This window comes from Octopus sinensis, linkage group LG1 (genome assembly GCF_006345805.1).
Source record: "Octopus sinensis linkage group LG1, ASM634580v1, whole genome shotgun sequence".
In the NCBI taxonomy this organism is placed as follows: domain Eukaryota; kingdom Metazoa; phylum Mollusca; class Cephalopoda; order Octopoda; family Octopodidae; genus Octopus; species Octopus sinensis.
Genome location: NC_042997.1, coordinates 182405284 through 182421515, shown reverse-complemented (window position 1 = coordinate 182421515; position 16232 = coordinate 182405284). Strand labels below are relative to the sequence as shown.

Here is a 16232-nt window from a genome sequence, read left to right as displayed (position 1 = left end):
TATTCCCTATCATAATTTGATATTTAAGCCTTAGGATATCATGCTTCATCTTGTCAACAACCAGAAGTGGAAGCTGTATTAATTCAACACTGAATTGAATATTCACTCTTTAACCAAATATTTACTTTTAAAAGTTGTACTTTTAAAAGTTTACTCTACTTCAGAGTTTCTACTTTTAAGAAGTAGTAAAACAAATTTTGTTTCATTGAATATTTAAATATTTCCTTGAGTTGAATTCAATTTTTTCCCCTTTAATTAATACAACATATTCTGGTTCTTTTTATTCCAGTTTATCTTGTCAACAATCAGAGAGATTTCATCAGATCTTTATGAAAAAAATATTGAATATTGCATTACTATTATTGATTTCTTAAATCAAATATTGGTTTTGAATCCATACTGATTTGTAAATTTTTGCTTCAAGTGAGTCTTTCCTTCAGCCCATTTGTCTGATCAAAGAATTAAGTTTTGCATGTTTGGGATGAAATTGACTGATGCAACCCCCAAAACACTTTCAAAACAAAACACATACATATACACAAAAAAATATTATACTTACCATTTGACATTATGATTTGCTATTTTTTAACAAAATAGTAAAAATATTTTGATTTTCAGGTAAACTTCTGATTGCTGTTGGAAAAAATTCCTTTATCAGTTTATCCCAAAGATAATCTGTTTATAAATTCCATTTCAAATCTGGAATGACTGTGGGATTTGCTTCTGTTGCTGTGCAAGCAAACACTTATTAAGATTGTTTTGAAATTTCCTCAAGTATCTTGCTTTAATTTTTTTTCATTTGTTTCTATAAGCTGCTATAAAAATGTGCTATTGAAAAATTATATAAAATATGGAAACATAAAAATCTACATCCCCTTGAACATCATAACTTTGTATTTTCACATCCTTTAGATGTTTCTCTGCTGATATAGCTGGATGACAAATAAGGCAACTTTGAACATTTTTATATTTTCCAATAACATTTATGATTGTAAGCATGCAACTAAATCTGGATTGAACACATCAATACACAAGAATCTTACTCTTTCATCTATCGAGCTATTTTATGAAAACTTAAAAGAACAAAATAATTAATTTTATGAGATTTTAAAAGTATTATAGTTGCAGTTCTTCTTCAGCTAGAATTCTTATATTTTCTTTTGAAATCATTTTTATTTGTATTCCTAGGATAGCCTTTAAATAGATTGCATATGCCCCCAGGCATTGTAGAGCGGACAAATCTATAATTAGACATCTCAATTATGACCATGCTTGTATTTTAATTTTTAAACAAAGTGTTTCTAGGAATACATTATCCAGTGTGCTCTTTATAATTTGATTTGGATGAGATTAAGTTATTATTTCAATGAATTGATAGACCAGTTAGAGGCTTATTCTTTACCTGGGATGGATTACCGTTATTAACAAGACAATAAACTGCAGATTTACCAGTTCAAAATATATATTTGCTAAGCTTTTTTATTAATGAAACTGTTTTATGGTTTGGGGACAGGGTCATATTCCAGTTTATTTCAATGAAAACTCAATTATAAATATTACTTTCAGCAAGTATGTCATTTGTAATAGAATATATTTAGTCCTTAACTATGTTTTATTTGAAATATGATACCAGTAGAGTGATGGATTAAATGACTTGTGATATTTAGCTTGGTTTCTTTGTTCAAATCTTTTGAGATCAACTTTATCTTTCATCTTTCTTGGTCAATAAAATACGTACCAGTCAAGTACTTGTGTCAGTTTGACCAAATGTGCCCTCCTCCAAATTTGTGATGTTGTGTCTATATTGAAAATGATTATTATTGGGTGGTAGAAACAATACATGGGTGCCAGTCTCAATAAATTTCCAGTATGTAGTTACATTGTGGAGTTCAAATCTTACCAGGAGTCAACTTTTGCCTTTAATTATTCATAATTTCAGAGTTGTTTTCTTTTTTTAGCCTCATGTTTAGCCATGTCAGTCAAGCCCATGACAAGATACGTTTCAACCGTGACAACTCACCCCTCTTTTTGTCTTTTTTTTTTTCTTTTAAATTGTATTTCCTTTTCAAGATTTGAGGATACAGTTAGAGTGAAATCTGGTTGCAACTGTTATTACTGATAAAACAAATCACAAATCTTTCTTCTTCACATATTTAAATGTATTCTTTCTTTTGTTCTGTCTCGGATGTGCACACACTCACACATACACATACAGGTCAATTTTCTTACTTAATGGTAATTTTATATATTAATTTATTAAGTTACTTAAATATGAAAGAGTTAAGAGGCTATATTTAAAAGTATATAGGTCTTGTATATTTTAAAATAACTGATCTTTAACTTTGGCTATTTTTTTCCAATTTTCCCAATTTTTTTAATATATCTACCAAAACCTAATATTAGTTATATGAATAATTTTTTTGTTGGCCTATTTCCTGGTTTGGCATCAGCAGAGCTGATGTAGTCTGATTAACTTTTATTTTAAAGTTATTACTTTCAAATAAAATTTACTATTGTTTTAAATTTCATTACTGGTTGAACTATCTGATCCCCTCCACTTCCATCTTAAAGCATTAACTTTGACACTCAAACATACATCTTACATATATGCTTAAGTAGAATCGAGTAACTACAAAAATAAATTCCTTTTGAAATTTTAAAATATTTTTTTGATGACTGATATTCATCATAAATATTTACCACAAGAAGTAAATTTAATGATAAAGTGTCAATATTATTTCTCAAAGAATTAATCTCATACATGATAGATTGAATGCAATGTTGGAAATAGGAAACTACTTGACATATAATACGGTTACTGCTCTAACACTGCATCAAACTTCAGTTTATTATCTCTTCCTTTTTGTTTATTTCATGTTTTCTTTCTTTCTTTCATATTTTCTTTGTTTCTTTAGTTTGACCCATATTTATTCTCTGTATAGATCAATATACAATTTTTCTTTATTTGCAATATTTATAGTAACTTGGATAACTTAATTTCCTGTTGTTGATGCTATCACAGTTGTCACCCCAGATAATGTCATTCCCTTTCAATAAACCTCTGTGATTTGCTTTTAAATGTGTCTCTATGTACATGTGAGAAAGAGGTAAATGTATACATCCTATGTATGCATATAGAGAATGTATTTTTTTTTATCCAGGTACGACTGTCAACACCATTCTAGAATAATTTTTTTTTTTTTGTTAATTTGATGTTAGCTTTTTTAAATTGTATTGGATATTAAATTGGAGTCATGAAAATTGCATTTAGACGCTTTTTTATTCTCCTTTTAATTTGTCTTGTTTTGTTGATTTTTGTTTTCTTTGACATTTAATTTTTTCTAGATTGAAATCTTTGTATTTGTGGTGTGTACAATTTGAAACTGATAGGCAGACCTTATGGTATCACATGACTGCAGTTATCTTTGTCATCTTCAACTTTTTTTTTAAGTACTGAATAGCAACCAACTATAATAGATATGTCATTAATGGCACTTATGAATACAATAAACATGAAATCAGTATCAAATATTAAACGCTTAAACATGATGCAGGAAAGCTACTGATTCCATGTTGGTTATGATTTGATAGAGATGGCAGATATTTTACAGTTAGTTCATGACAACTTTTCTCTCCCAATACAAGATACAAAACATGATATATATTGTGACCTATGGCAGTTAAGCAGATGTAATTATTGTTCAAGTTCTGCAGAAATTGTAGAGGAACAAGTTTGCTACTTGTGAAATGTTACTGGAAGGGTCGAGTACATGAATATAGAAAGTCACTAAACATCAGACATTGATTGTGAGCAGGATTGTAAGTGGATGGTGTGTGTTATATAAAAATGATATAGTCTGATGGTAAAAAACACCTGAGTTACAAATAAACCAAAGAAGTGCTGGTTACAAGTAGTTAAGTTTAAGCAGATGATGGTGGCACTCATAGATATCATAGCTACAAGAAACATGGAAAGATATTATTTTGCAAACTTATTCAGTCCATGCCAGCTTGGAAAAATAGATATAAAATGGTGATATTTGGAATTTAAGGCTTTATGTAGTTTTTAAGGTATTCATATATATACTATTGTCAAATTTCTTGTCCCTTAATACTTATATTTCACGATCATCATATTTGTTGCTCTCTGTTTGAAAATTGATTTAATCATATTTTGAAGCTGTTAATTATTCTGCATCAACAAAACCAATTCATATCTCCTTCATTTTTCTTTTTATATTCTCTTTTGACTTAAAAAGGATTTTTACTTGTATGCAATATTTTTTTTTCTTCCTAAAATGATATTGACTATTTTTTGCATGTCATTATCCAAAACCATCGAACTTGCCAAAGCAGTGTTTCTCAACTAGGATGCAATCAATACACTCTCTCACAGTGATGAATTTGATATTTTCCAGAAATCTTAATTTCTATATTAGAGTTTTAAAAATTATACACAAGTAAATATTTTTACTCTAGTCTAATAACCATAGATTCTTATACTTTCCAACTATATTGAAATAGACACAATTTCAGTTCACTAGAATTGTAAATTATAAAAACAGAAAATTATGCAAATTCTCAGTTGGGTATGTTTTGTTGAAATAAAAATATTTTCTTATTAATTTCTTAATTTTCAATTTTCTAAGTGGGGAGGATTTAGTGTAAAACTGATGTTCTTAAGGTAGGAACCTAAGGTGGAACATTGAGAAACACTGTGCTAAATGAGGTCTTTTAATAATGTCCTAGTCATAATGAATAAGAAACTGAAACAAATTTCGCAAAGAAAAATTAAGTCAGTTTGCTATATTATTTTAATCTAGGTACAATGATAATAATTTTTGGCATTAGTTAGGATATTCATTGCTGATTGCTCAAAATATTTTTAGAGGATAACTTTTAGAGAAATGAAGTCAAAAGAAAAGTATCAAGTGTATGTGATAAATATTAAACATGTATCTACTACTTTTATTTATTTTTTTAAAGCTTTGTGCTTCTCTAATATGATACAAGCATATTGTGTAAATAACAAAATTGACCCCAGTAGGATTGGTTAGTAATGAAGTTTTATCTTAACTTGAAAAAAAAAATCTGTCAAGATACCCTGCAGTCATGTTTTCAAATAAATAAATGCCACACACCAACTGAATATTGTACAGGTTTATAATATATTTCTTGATTTTCATTTCAATTTCTAAGTAGTTCTTACCTTAGTACTTGAAATTGTTTTCAATGGAAATAAAGAACATTTCTACTTTACCAATTAGAAGGCAGTTATGTTATCAGCTAGTAAACTTCTCACATTACAAAAAGAAAAAAAAAGTTATTGCATGACTGGATTATTACCAACTGATTTATGCTTTTGTCAATATATAAAGTAGCTAGTTTGGACATGCCATTTTTCATTACTAAAAAAAAAAAAGACTACTGGACAATTTTTTTACATTAAATTTTAAATTTATTTTCATCATATTCCTTTTAAGCTTTTTTTTAAATTCCACTGTGTATGATAGATATAATTTATTTATTTTGATTTTATCTTTCTTCATAAATATGTTGTTGCTTTGCATGCTTCAAATGTTCTACCAATCTAACAGTGATACAGATTTTATATATAATTTGGTAATACCACCATTACTATAAAATAGCTACAAGCTACTATTGGATTAAATATTAGCCACACTTAGTCATTACTGCCTCTCAAAGCCTAATTACAGAGTTTTTGTCAGATTTATTTATATATAGACAAGTATTTAGCATCTTATGTAGGTTAACTACAGCATTTAGTAATTTATTTATGTTATAAAATATTTTATTGATATAAGTTTTCTAAAAAATATTCACAGCTTATATCAAACCCATATTTAATTATTTTCTGTCCTAATTAACTTGAGAATAATTTATATAATGTATTCAGAAGGTTTTAAATAATTCAGCAATACATAAAATACCAGAGTTTTATTACACTTTCCTGAAGTGAAAGACTATTTTAATTCTTTAACTTTTCTCTCTTCAAAACAATTTAAGATATCCTGGCAAATTTTATGATACTTATGTTAGTTCAGTCTCTGTAACTATAGGGATGAACATTTATATAGTATGAACTATTACATTCTGCTGTATACAGATTAATGAAATATTTCTAATTAACTGTACAAACTGATGATTTTATGGTCTACCCAAATTCTTATTTACATTACCGGAGCTTGAGTAGCACACACCAATGTTTAAATTACCTGTTGGTTCATATTGTTATAAAACACTGGAGTAAAATTTACATAACTTTTAGACTATTATTTTTATTATTCTTTTACTCTATTTCTTTTTAAAATTTATTTTAAAAAGTTTCTTCATATATTTATCAGACATTTATGGATTTTCATTCTTTTTTATATAACAAACTGATACTTCAGTCTGTGTCACTTGCATCAATTTCAAAAGTACAATTTCAGAAAATTGACTGGATTCCATAACTATTTACCATGAACTATGTTGTGTTCCAGGAGCAGGCTGTAAAACCTTTATAAATCAAAAAGTTATTTAGGAAAAATTATTTTTTATATAAATATGAAGCTTTTTAGCTGGAACTGAAAATTTGATAGCAAAGACATCAAGTAGTAGCAACTCCAGTTGTAAGACTTATGAAAAATATTTTATTAAAATTTATGTTTTCTGGTGTGATTGGTTATATAATCTCTTAGTGTTAATAAATTTTATCCCCTTCCTATGTTATATATAATAGTCTATTTGATAGGTTTAGATATTATCTAAATTTAGTTAACAAAGGTGTTGTCATTGATTATATTTAAAATTTTAAGATATCAGTATAAAATACTAATCTGTATTGTCAGATATGATTTAAAATGCATTATTTTATGACCAAAATCTCAATGATTCTGTCTGAGAGATTGAAGTTGTGTAGTAAAAAACATTGCAACATTTAAATATAACATGTTCAAAAGAATCAGTAGCTCTTTGTTTAGTAGAGGTATATGGCATACAAGTAAATGATCAAATTATCATTTGATTTTTATTGTAGTTATTGCCAACCTATCTTTATTGTCAGCAGAATATCCTTAAAATTTAAGATTTTAGCACTTACAACTAAAACACGATACCAGTTCCTTGTATTACAAGTGAGAATTTAGAAAATAATAAATGAAAATTTATACAAACTAATATAACTTATTAATGAAAATGATTATTAGGCTTATCACTATTCCCAATAGACCTTCTCTGTCTTCAGGTTTCTGCAGCATAAACTGCTTATTTCTTTCAAGTCAAGAAAAGCTAATCAACTGGATCTTATATTTTATTTTTAGGGAGGGCGAAGAAAGATTGCTCAGCCTTACCACACTAACAACCGAAAAGAGAGAACAGCTGATCATACCTATCAAATGTCGAGATGGACACCATATATAAAGGATATCATGGAGGTATGCTTTGTATTTTTGGTTTTAATAATGTCATTAGTAAGAAACAGGTATCTGAAGTTCTGTCCTTTGACAGTACCTTACAATGTAGAGTACTTAGTAAAACCCCAGTAGCTCAGTTGAAAGGTGATTAGAGTATGTTTTAACAGACTGGGAGATTGTGTGGATAGAATCCTACAAATAACATAATTTTTCATTGCTGAGCAAATTGGATTGTGTAATCAGAGTTGGAAGCTAAACTTGAAGTTGATGAAAATGTACTGACTCTGACTCTAGCTAAATGTAAATTATTAATATGATACATTAAAATTTCCTGTTTCACAGATGCAAATTTGACTGTTTTCTGCATTGAAAATAATTATATCAGATTAAAGAATTTCTATGAAAGATGTGGTAGAAGCAGTTCTTTCTCTAAGAACAAATGTCAGTCAATTTTGAATTTTGATTTTTTTTTTTTTTATCATTTAAACTTTCTTCCATAGACACAACACCTCTTTAATAAATTCTCCATGAGGCCCAGGAGCTTGGCAACTTTGCCTCCATGAGGCCCAGGAGCTCGACCACTTTGCCTCCATGAGGCCCAGGAGCTCGACCACTTTGCCTCCATGAGGCCCAGGAGCTCGGCCACTTTGCCTCCATGAGGCCCAAGAGCTCGGCCACTTTGCCTCCATGAGGCCCAGTAGCTTGGCCACTTTGCCTCCATGAGGCCCAACGCTTGAAAGGAACTCAGGCACCTCGCTTCTGTGAGGCCCAACAATCAAGCCACTTTGCCTCTGTAATTTCAAAGGTTGATTTTTTTCATATGCCACAGGCACTAGTGCTTGGTGAGTCCTCTTAAGCAGAGCACATTGCCAAAGGTCACGGTCACTAGTCATTGCCTCTATGAGGTTCAAAGTGGTGAAATCTTGACACCCTTGTGGGATAACAAGTCAGCTGTCCTAAACTGTGGGTGACAGTGTGATGTGTGCAGGTGCTTGTGAAGACAGTCGTAGAAGTCATTCAAAAATATTGTTATGTATTGTTTTTGATTTATATTTGTATTATCATAACCTTGTAATAAGTCCACGTAATAAAGTGGCATATACAGTGAATTCAAAGAAGGACATAACAGTGTTGAGACACAACAGTGGTGACAAGACATTCAAAGCTCACGGTGGATGTTCTTAGCATGGCAGACCTATTAGCTTTCATGGTTCAGTTGCAATGACAACAACAACAAGCAGCAGCAACAGTTGCAACGGCAACTACAGCAACAAGAACAACAGAAACAGCAAGAACAGGTACAACAACAACAACAAAATCAACAGTTGTTGGAATTATTGTTGCAGTCAAAAAATACTTCAGGTTCATATTTGGCAGAAGTGGTTGCTAATTTAAATGAAGAATTCACATATAATCTGGAAGAAGGGATAACGTTTTCTGCATACTTCAGAAGGTATGAAGGAATCTTCAAGGAAGAGTGTAAAAGCTGGATGGACAAAAAGAAGGTATGTCTTCTTTTAAGGAAATTATCACCAGCAGAACACAAAAAGTTTTGTAATTACATCTTGCTGAGAAAACCATCCGAAATTTGTTTCAAGGAAATGATTAAGCTATTATCTAAAATATTCAGTGAAAGAAGTTCACTATTTAGTATTCGCTGGGAGTGTTTGAATTTGAAAAAAAAAAGAAACAGAAAATTTTGTCATGTACCCCAGAATCGTAAATAGAGAATGTGAAAAATTTAAACTCGACAAATTAAGCCTGGCCATGTTAAATGTTTAATCTTCATACAGCAAGCAAAGATGCAGAGATAAGGGCTCAAATATTGACAAAGCTTGAACATGATTCAAAACTAACCCTACAAGTAGTGGCTGAAGAATGCAAAAGAATTATAAATCTACAACACAACGCAGAAAAAATACTCATAAAAAGTGAGTCCATGGGCCAAAATGAGGAACATGTAAAAATGGCTTTTGAGAAAATAAAGGAGTAAAGATTCAATCTTAGCAAGGAAAAATGCAAATTTTTCATGCCAGAAATAAGGTATCTTGGGCAAGTTATTGATAAAAATGGTCAGAGGCCAGATCCTTCAAGATCAACAGTAATAAAAAATATGCCTACCTCGAAAAATATTACAAGCGTTCTTAGGGCTCACGCACTATTACCAAACATACATACCAAACATGCATGAGCTAAGAGCACCCCCAAACAACCTATTGAAAAATGGCATAAAATGGTATTGGTCAGACAAGTCTCAAAAAGCATTCGCAGAAATTCAAAAAGTTTTAACATTAGAACTGCCGTCACACTTTGATCTAAATTTTAAAATAGTAGTAGCATCAAATGCTAGTGAAAGTGGTATAAGACTGGTAAATTTACACATAAAACCCATTGCTCAATCTTCATGTTCATTGTTGGCAGCTGAAAAAAATAAACAGCCAAATTGAGGAGGCACTAGCCATTATCTTTTTGTGGTGAAAAAATTTCACAAATTCATACATGGAAGGAAATTCAGTCTGCAAACAGATCACCACCCATTGTTATCAATTTATGGCTCAAAAAAGGGTATCCCCACAACCGATTGCAGCAATGGGGGATGATCCTGCTAAATTAAGATTTTAACATGGAATTTCTACCATCGATAAAATTAGAACATGCAGATTGGCTGTCAAGTTTGATTCCTAAATACAATGAATCATTAAAGGACATGATAATAGTGGCATTAAAAGCCAAAATAAAAATAAAAAGTATACTCTGCAACGTAGTATGCGAACTACCTGTCACTTTAGAAGAAATAAAAATTAAAGCAGAGAAGGATGCATTCATAATAAAAATGAAAAAAAATAGTGAAGTTTGAAACAAATACAAAAACTCATGTAACTGAGCATAACACAATTTTAGAATGATATTCGATATGTGATGATGTACTTATGTTCACTCAGAGGGTTGTAATACCTGTTTCTTTGCAAAACCATATGTTAAAAATATTCCACATGGGACACCTACAAATCGCGAGAATGAAAGCATTGATGAGAAGCTATGTTTACTGAAAGCCTGCAGGGGTTGTGCGCTGGCAGCAAAGGCACCACCTGTAAAAATTCAACCTTGACCCAACACTGATGTAACTTGGTCAAGCTTACACATAGACATCGCAGGACTGTTAAATGGAGGGTTATTATCTAATAGTTACATGAAATGGCTGGAAATATGTAAATGTGGGAAGCCAACTTCCAAAGTAATGATGGAATTTCTGGATGAACTTTTAGCGCGATATGGTATCCCAGATACTATAGTGTCTGATAATGGAACACAGTTCATGTCAAAGGAATTTGAAAACTTTTGCAAAATGCATACAATGGAGCATATTACTACTCTGCTATACCATCCGAGATGGAATGGACAAGTGGAACGTTTTGTAGACACGTTTAAGAGGGTGCTGAAAAAATCTAGAAATGAACTACTAGCTGATACTGCATTGACGCAATCCTTAAGTGTCTACTGAATAACACCATACTACAACACCACATCAGGTATATCACTGGCTGAACTAATGTTTGCCAGGAAAGTCAGGTCAGTGTTTGACAAATTACTACCAGGAAGAAAAGGGAAAATGTAAAGAAACACCAAAAATAAGATGAAATACTTCAAAGTCGGTGACACGGTTTTTCTTTTTAAATATACAGTAACAGAAAGGAAAGTTGGGAAGAAGGTATAAGTAAATGTTTAGGGAAAATAATGTACATGGTAAAAGGTCATACGTGGGAATACAGGGACACCTAAACCAACTGAAAAAATGGTTTATGGAAGAAAGAATAAGGCATGAAGAGCCAATGGAATTTCTTTGTGACATTTTCGACGTCCTGATACTTCAAGGAATAATCAAATCAACAAGTTCAGTGACTAGGAGAAGAAAGCAAACAGAACTTTTATATGTAGACCCAAAACGAAAAAATATTCCAATTTCTTCTTGAGGAATTGAAAAAAAAAAAAGGGTGGGGGTGGTAATAAAGATAATAAATAAAAGAAAAACATTAACTTCTAATGAAAGGAGAGATGTTGTGGTGAAATCCTGATACCTCTGTGGGATAGCAAGTCAGTTGTCCTAAACTGTATAAAGGCACATGCCCACTGTCAGTGACGGTGTGGTGTGTGCAGGCACTTGTGAAGAAAGCCGTAGAAGTCATTAAGAGATATTGTTTGTTACATTGTTGTTTCTGATTTATATTTGTATTGTTATAACCTTGTCCACGTTATAAAGTGACATACATATACAGTGAGTTCAAAGAAGGACATAACTGTCAATGAGACAACAGTGTCTATGCAATATATTCAATATTAATAGTGTAATAAAAATGGAATAGGAATCTGACTGGAATTGTAGCTTTCTTTTCAAATGAAACATATTTGGTCAAAAAAATCATATATATTATTCCAAGTCATTAAAATTGATTCTGCAAAACGGATTCATACTTTGCTTTCATTTAAGCATATTTTAATGTATAGAGTGGTTTATAATCTTCAAGGTTTTTTTTTATCATTTTAGGCAGCAGTTGAAGATAAGTTAGATACTCGACATTTCCCATTCTTTAGTGGTGGAGGACCGAGACCAAGTTGTCAACAACCAATAAGGTAAATACTGAATTGTACATTTTTCTTCTACAAATTATTTTGAGAGCATTTATGCATATAGCTTTAATTCAAAAGACATTTTATATAGACATTACTGCTATATTTAAAGTAAAATTATAAATACACTATTCAATTAAATGTTTTTTGATTTTTTTTTTTTTGTTAAAATTTGTATAGTCGAATCATTTTTGAAACCTTTTCTGATGAATTTTTTTCTTGTTTTGTTTTGTAGTGTCCGTTACGGACACTGGCATAAAGACAAAGGTCAAGCAAGCTACAAGAGCGGTCCTCGCCTGATAATATTTGTGGTGGGTGGTATTGCTTATTCCGAAATGCGAAGTGCCTATGAAGTGACACAGGCTGTCAAGAACTGGGAAGTTATTCTGGGTCAGTAACCATTTGATATTCTAATGATTTTATTTAAATTAGTTGGATTTTAATAATAGTTGATTTTCAGTATTTTTGATTCTTATAAATCTACACTTATGAATTTCAGGTGCAACCCATATCCTAACACCAGAAGGTCTTCTACGAGATCTCCGCAAGATTAGCAATCCCTAATTGAAGCATTAGCTGTGAGTTTTTACTCTCTAAATTTATATATTGTTTGATAAATCACTGTCTGTAATTTATCTATATTTTGTTCATTTTACATAGAAAATATACAAGCTTTGTGAATATATATAGGCGCAGGTATGACTGTGTGATAAGCTTGCTTCTCAGCCATATGGTTTCGGGTTCAGTTCCACCGCATGGCAGCTTGGGCAAGTGTCTTCTATAGTCTTAAGCTGACTAAAGACTTATGACTGGATTTGATAGATGGAAACTGAAAGAAGCCCATTATGTGTGTGTGTTGCATTTCAGGATGGTCATTTTTATTTTTTATTGCCAAATAAATGCACACACTATATTTGGCCAAATATACAACACACAATGTTACATCAGGAATCTTGCAACACAAATTCATAAACATAAATATATATATATTGCCAACCGTCCAACCTGTGCTAGCACATAAAACGGACGTTAAATGATGATGATATACGAACAAAACAAAAAATGGAACAAGAATGTAACGGGCGACAACAAATCATCTGAACAGTTAGACGATACAAAAAAAAAAGTACAGGAAAAAACAAGGACAGGTCATTCGGAGCTTTCTATCATCAGTTGAGTTCCAGATTGTCGTTGCAGTTTTGATTATATATGTATATATATATATGTGTATATATATGTGTATATATATGTATATATAACGGTAAGCTTTATGAAAATAGACAAAAGACGAAGGCAGGTTTACGGAAATAAACAAAAGACGAAGGCAGGTGGAATACAAACAAACAATTGTATTAGTATGGCGCTCAGGAAATATAAATGAAACAAGTCTTTAACGTTTCGAGCCAGAGAGTGAATTTACTACTGTCATGTTCTTAAGAATGAAATCAACTTCTCTGTCTATATATCTACCCTCTTTAAAATGTTGGCAAACGAAATAGAGATAAGAATGTGCATTGCCTGTTTGATTGGAAAATTTCTGTAAGTGGCTGAAGATTGCTCGACATTTTAAAACTGATGTAATACTTACAGTGTTTAATAAAATGAAGTAGCATGAAACAATTGTACTACTCTACCTTGGATATACTTGTTGCTTATTTTGATTATATATACACACACACACATATATACATAAAAGTATATATCTATGTATGTGTAGTTTTGTGTGTTTGTCTCTTACCACTGCTTGTTGACAACTGATGTTGTTGTGTGTTTGCATCCCCATAACCTAGTGGTATTGCAAAAGTAACCAGTAGAATAAGTACTAGGCTTTAAACAAACAAAAATTACCAGGGATTGATTTGTTCAATTAAAAGCCACAGACAAATGACTAAAACAAGTAAAAGATACACTTTTATTTGGTATCAATTTCAAAATAAATATTAAGTTAATCTTCATTCAAATATAAATAGTATTTTGTTATTGACACTTATGTAGAAAAATACAAAAGATGGATGTATTACAAGAATTTTACTTAGTTTTTTTCATTTTTTTTCAGATTTGGAAAATCATTTAAAAATTCACATGGTGTACAGCAAGCAGCACCTTTCACATTCATTCTCTGTTGGCATTCCTATTCATTTGTTAGTGCATTCTATGACAATTAGAAAGGGAATTTTCTTAGTCTATTAATTTTGTAAATTTTACCATTATTTTTCACTATTGCATGATCCACAATATGTAAGTCATGGTTTTTCACTTATTAGAAGCAATGCTTCTTTTCATTTCTCTACCAGGCTGTGCATGAATTTATATCAAGATGAACATTATTGTAGCAACCTGATGAGGTCACACAGATGCCTACTTGACTGATTTTCATCAAGGGCATCTTTTGGACATGAACTAGTCATAATTACAACCTTAGTAAATTATTTTAATTTTTTATTTCTTTTTTTACTAAATATATTAAATATTTCTTTAAAAACATTTTTTCACACAATCATGATTTGCCTTTCAAATTGTTGAAAGGCAAATGATGTTTTGTATCCTTAAAAAAAAAAAAGAAATCCCCCTCTCACCCCAAAAAACAGGTATTTAACTAAATACTTTTAAGAAAGTTTTTTTTTTCTGGATATATTTTGATGGTTCTTTTATTTTAATTTAAATTTTGGATAACTTTTTCTTATCTATGACACATTTTAATTTAAAGAAATGCATATGTCTTTATTGAATTTTTAACTGGTTTTAATTTTTGATCTGATTGATACAAAATGGTTTACTCAATTTTTTTTTTTTTTACAGTTTTTTCAATTGTAAATGTCTCATATTAACATAATGAGAAGCATTTCAATTTAATATTTACAGCAAATTTGGCACTTTAATAAGATTTTTAAGATTTAAATGTTGTAATGTTTGCTCTGAAAACACTAATGAATAATAGTATAGCATGCACTAATTTCAAACTTGAAACATAATCTAAAATCTTTTTTCTAAAATTGAAAATCTTTATCTGAATCTTTAGTTTTCTCTCAATTCTTTCAAAATTTCTCTTTTAGCTAAGGTATAAACTTTTTTATGAAGTCAGTACATTTTTACAGCTCCAAACTGAGAGCTATTTGAAATATTTACTATAAAACCCCTTGTAAGCTTTCACTTAGTCTTCATCATTGGTTGAACAATCTAGCATATTCAACCGTTTACAGCTTACTTTATTTCAATTAAGTATTTGCCATATTAACATTTACCATTTACTGTTGTGAAGTAATCAATTTCTCTTCTATTTAAATGTTGGAAGATTTTGATGATTCAACTGTTAATAGCTGAACCATCAATTATTTCTAAATACTCTTATATGCTTCTACAACTAAAATATCAATTTAGAAGGCTATTTTTTTCCTCTTCATCTAAAATCTCATGATGGATGCCTAACATTTATCTAACTGTAATTTATGCTTCAATTTTGTTTGTATATAGTACATTGTGATATATGTGTATATTAATTGTATTGTCGTTAATTTGGTTACTATATTTTATTGAAACCTGCTTATATTGATATCGTGTTCACATAGAAGTGTTAATCACTTGCAAACAAGATAAAAAGAAATCGTGGCTAAATTTGTTAATTTATGTTACTGTTCACATTTATTTAAAGAAAAAAAATTAAATTTTAAAAATGTTGTTGGATTTCTCTATTAGAAATAATAAAGTAAATGTTAAATATTTTTCAGAGTTATGTTGATTTTCTTTAATATATAAATAAAGTCTTTATTACATTTATCATACAATTGCTGACTGAAATTATTTTTTTCTGGTAGTGAGTGTTTGTTCGGCTTAATTTTGATACTAAACACCATAAATATTTCTTTTTTTTTTCCCCCCAATCCTCCAATTATTAACTGAATAAAACAACCCCTTATATTTGGCAACAGATATCGTGGTTTTTACTAAGATATATATATATGCAAGAATTAAAGAAAGGAATAGATAAGATCTGGGCTACATATGTTTCATAGCGAGCTGAACGTCAGAAATGGTAAATATACACCAAGCGAGGTGTATACCACCAACTACTTTTCAGGCCAAGGATATCTTGATTAAATGAAAGTTTACATTGTCACATGTTAACACATGGAAGATTCAATCAGAATTCTTGGTCTGAAGAGTAGCCTGCAGTATACATCTCACTTGGATATT

General features: G+C 30.4%; 1 protein-coding gene across 7 annotated transcripts in view; it reads left to right on the top strand.

Annotated features, from left to right (window-relative positions):
• The window catches only part of LOC115218522 (syntaxin-binding protein 1), a 163730-nt gene extending 149129 nt beyond the window's left edge, over positions 1-14601 (top strand). For all 7 annotated transcript variants that reach the window (XM_036507404.1, XM_036507385.1, XM_036507394.1 and 4 more), the window contains 5 exons: positions 7323-7436; positions 11959-12044; positions 12277-12431; positions 12541-12619; positions 14098-14601. In XM_036507404.1, coding sequence (XP_036363297.1) covers positions 7323-7436; positions 11959-12044; positions 12277-12431; positions 12541-12605 — 420 coding nt within the window. In that variant the 3' untranslated portion in view covers positions 12606-12619; positions 14098-14601. The remainder of the gene's footprint in view (positions 1-7322; positions 7437-11958; positions 12045-12276; positions 12432-12540; positions 12620-14097) is intronic.
• The last annotated feature ends 1631 nt before the right edge of the window (positions 14602-16232 follow it).